This window comes from Nannospalax galili, unplaced genomic scaffold, assembly GCF_000622305.1.
Source record: "Nannospalax galili isolate Female #2095 unplaced genomic scaffold, S.galili_v1.0 scaffold1149, whole genome shotgun sequence".
Classification (NCBI taxonomy): domain Eukaryota; kingdom Metazoa; phylum Chordata; class Mammalia; order Rodentia; family Spalacidae; genus Nannospalax; species Nannospalax galili.
Genome location: NW_008359817.1, coordinates 1063157 through 1066512, shown reverse-complemented (window position 1 = coordinate 1066512; position 3356 = coordinate 1063157). Strand labels below are relative to the sequence as shown.

The 3356-nt window shown below is 46.5% G+C and overlaps 1 protein-coding gene across 4 annotated transcripts in view; it reads left to right on the top strand.

Moving 5' to 3' along the window:
* The window catches only part of Kiaa0895 (KIAA0895 ortholog), a 90178-nt gene that overhangs the window by 37919 nt on the left and 48903 nt on the right, over positions 1–3356 (top strand). For 2 of the 4 annotated variants that reach the window (XM_008823692.3, XM_029558978.1), the window contains exon 1: positions 1219–1422. The exons of the other annotated variants lie outside the window; for them this stretch is intronic. In XM_008823692.3, coding sequence (XP_008821914.1) covers positions 1398–1422 — 25 coding nt within the window. In that variant the 5' untranslated portion in view covers positions 1219–1397. Of the gene's footprint in view, positions 1–1218; positions 1423–3356 lie in introns of those variants that run through there. 4 annotated transcript variants of the gene reach the window in all.

Here is a 3356-nt window from a genome sequence, read left to right as displayed (position 1 = left end):
TATATATATATATATATATAATAGGTATACAGGGTCTGGAGAGATGGCTCAGTGATTAAGAATGCTGACTGTTCTTGCAGAAGACCCAGGTTCGAATCCCAGCACCCACATGGCAGCTAACAACTGTCCTTAACTCCAGTTCTAAGGGATCTGACAGCCTCTTCTGTCCTCCGCGGTCATTGCATGACACGGATTCACTTACCTACATGCAGGCAATACATGCATACACATAAAGTAAAAATAATAAATATTTAATAAAATAAAAAATAGGTATACAAATCAAACATTCGTAACCCACACTGGCCTCAAACTCGAGGACCCAGACTGGCCTCAAACTCGAGGAGGATGGCCTTGAATTTCTGATCCTCTTGCCTTTACCTTCTGAATATTGGAATTACAGATGTGTTGCCACCATACCTGTTTTTTGTAGTGAACCCAGGGCTTTGTGTATCCTAGGGAAACACATCTTTTTTTTTTTTTTTTTTTTTTTTTTTTTTTTTGTCTTTTTGAGACAAGGACTCCCAGTAGCTCCAGCTGGCCTGGAGCTATGTAGACCAGGCTGGCCTCGAACTCACAGAGTTCCGCCTCCTCTGCCTCCCGAGTGCTGGGGTTAAAGGCGTGCGCCACCACGCCCGGTTCCTTTTCAATTAGAAAACATTTTTTATTTATTTTTGGTTTTTCGAAACAGTTTTGTATAGCCCAGGCTGGTCTCAAAGCGCACCTGAAGCCCAGGATGGCCTTGAAGCCCTGATTCTCCTACCTCTACCTCCCAAGCGCTGGTGTTACAACAGCTAGTCTTCCAGCATCTTTTTTTTTTTCTTCAATCAGCTCAGTCTAATTAGTTGTTTCACACCACGTAAGTCTGCTAAAAGTGCAGGGCCCTGGATTTGCACTGCTCAACTAAGACTGAGTATCATCACGTTCTTATTTCGCGCCGCCATCACTCATGAACCTTGATCTGCAAACACATCTTTCGAACTAATTCAAATACGTGTATCCCGCTGCCCAGAGAACGCCCCTGGGCACCGCGGACCAGCACCCGCCGCCCGCTGTACATGCCGGGAGTTGTAGTTCCAGTGTCTGCCTAAGAGCCCGGCCTCCGTCGCAAGAGCGCCCCAAGCGTCACGAAGGTTGGGCGGAGCGCAGTGCGCACAGAAGGCGGGAGAGTTTCCTAGCAACGGGGGAGCAGCGACGTCACGGTAGCGGATTCTAAGGCTGCTCAGTCGCACCGCAGGTGCACCTTCCAGCGCCTGCGGGTGAAGGCTGAGCTGCCCTCAGCCCCGCACCCGAAGTCATCCTCGGCCGCTAGCTACCTGTCCTGCCCAGGTCAAGCCACCTGCAGAGTCCCCGCCGCCGCGGTCCGGGCCGGTGCCGCCCGGCCCGGCCTCGGCGGGACGATGCTGGAGTCCATTCGCGTGATGGGTGAGCGCGGCCGCGGCGGGGTGGAAGCGGTTGGGGTGCGGACCCGGAGGCCGAGGAGCGGTGGAATGTGGGGGCGGGGCAGGGACCCCTGCCCGCCCGAACAGCGCCTGGCGCGCGGACGCTCATGCAAGCCTGGCAAAGGGAAAGTGCGGTCCCTTTTCCTATTGTCACTATCAGTAAGCCAGCGTTGTGAAATCTGGAGAGCTAGTACTGGTACTACAAAAGTGTAGTCGAAATGCTGTTCGGTCCTTTTTTAATATTTTATGTGGGTAGTTATGTATTAAATTTTCTAGAATACTTAGGGGGAAAAAGTCACATAAAACACATCTCTCAGTGTTGTATTTATTTTGTACACTTTTATTAACATTTTGAATTCGTGTTATTAATAAGCATGGATGTTTAGACCCAAAATTAGAAAGTTTACTTGCCTTTATTTTCAAGTAATTATGCATATTGGCCATCTAAGAATCTTCCATAATGTTAGATGAGCTTCCTAGGCGATTTTCCAAGCATCTGATTCTGTATGAAAACATTTCTGCAAAACAGGTTTCATAACCAAAACAGAGTTAAGGGAAATCGCTTATGTCCAAACTAGAATCAAAAATAATCCCAGCACTAGGGAGATAGAGACAGGCAGATCTCTGTATGTAGACAGCCTACCTCTATGTAGTGAGTTCAAGACTAGCCAGAGTTACAGAGTGAGACCCTGTCTCAAAAAAATAAAGCTGATAAAAGTAATGACATTCCTGGCAGAAGGGGGACATGGGGAAGGGCAGTACTGGGGCAAATATGAGCAAGGCTCTTGAGAAGAATATTGTAATAAAACTGGAGGTAGAGCTCAGTGGTAGAGTGCTTGCCTACCATGAACCAGGCAATAGATTTTAAAATGGAAGTATCAGAAAGAAACCTGTTTTTTGTACACTAACCAAAACATTTTTTAAAAACCATTCCTTCTTTATGTTATAGAGCAAGGCTTGTCAAGTCAACACTTAATATTGGAGAGGTTCATTCTTTGTTCTGGGATGCTGTTTTCTCACAGAGAGCCTGCAGATATTGCAGATATTACTAAGTGCCCCCGCGGGGACAAAATGCCCTCCCTTTCCTCTCCACTGAGAGTCATAGCCTTGGGAGAAATAGATTCTGTCACTGGTTAGAATCCTTTCCCCCAAACCTAACAGTGATTGTAGAGAGAACATGATCAAAATAATATTGGTATTAGAAAATAGGTATTCTCGCCGGGTTTAGTGGTGCACACCTTTACTCCCATCACTCAGGAGGCAGAGGCAAAGGCAGGTGGACCTCTGAAAGTTCAAGGTCAGCCTGGTCTACATAGTGATTTCCAGGCCAGCTGGGGCTACAGGGAGACCCTGTCTCAAAAAGACCAAAAAAAAAAGGAAGGAAGGAAAAGAAAACTCAGAAGAAAACCACAAAAAGGGAGGAGGACAGTGAGATGGCTCAAAGGGTCGGGTGCTTGCCAACAACAGAGGAATACACTTGCCAGTCCAACTTTGTGTTGCGTATACTGACATAGATAATTTAGCAGTGAAACACCCTTATAAAGACTTTTGTCTTGCCGGGGATGGTGGTGCACCCCTTTAATCCCAACACTCAAGAGGCAGAGGCAGGCAGATTTCTATGAGTTCAAGGCCAGCCTGTTCTACATAGTAAGTTCCAGGACACCTGGGCCTTTTGTCTCCAATATATCGCTATGTAGACCAGGCTGGACTCGAACTCACAAAGATCTGCCTGCCTCTGCTTCCCAATTGCTGGGATTAAAGGTGTACACCACCACGCCCGGCTACATTTTTTTTAATATTTTACTTATTATTTTTAAATTTTTTTAATAACTATGATTAGAAGAAGCATTTCATTACAGCTTTAACACATTCAGTAACACACTCCAGAGCAAGAGTACAACTGTTTCACAAGGGGCT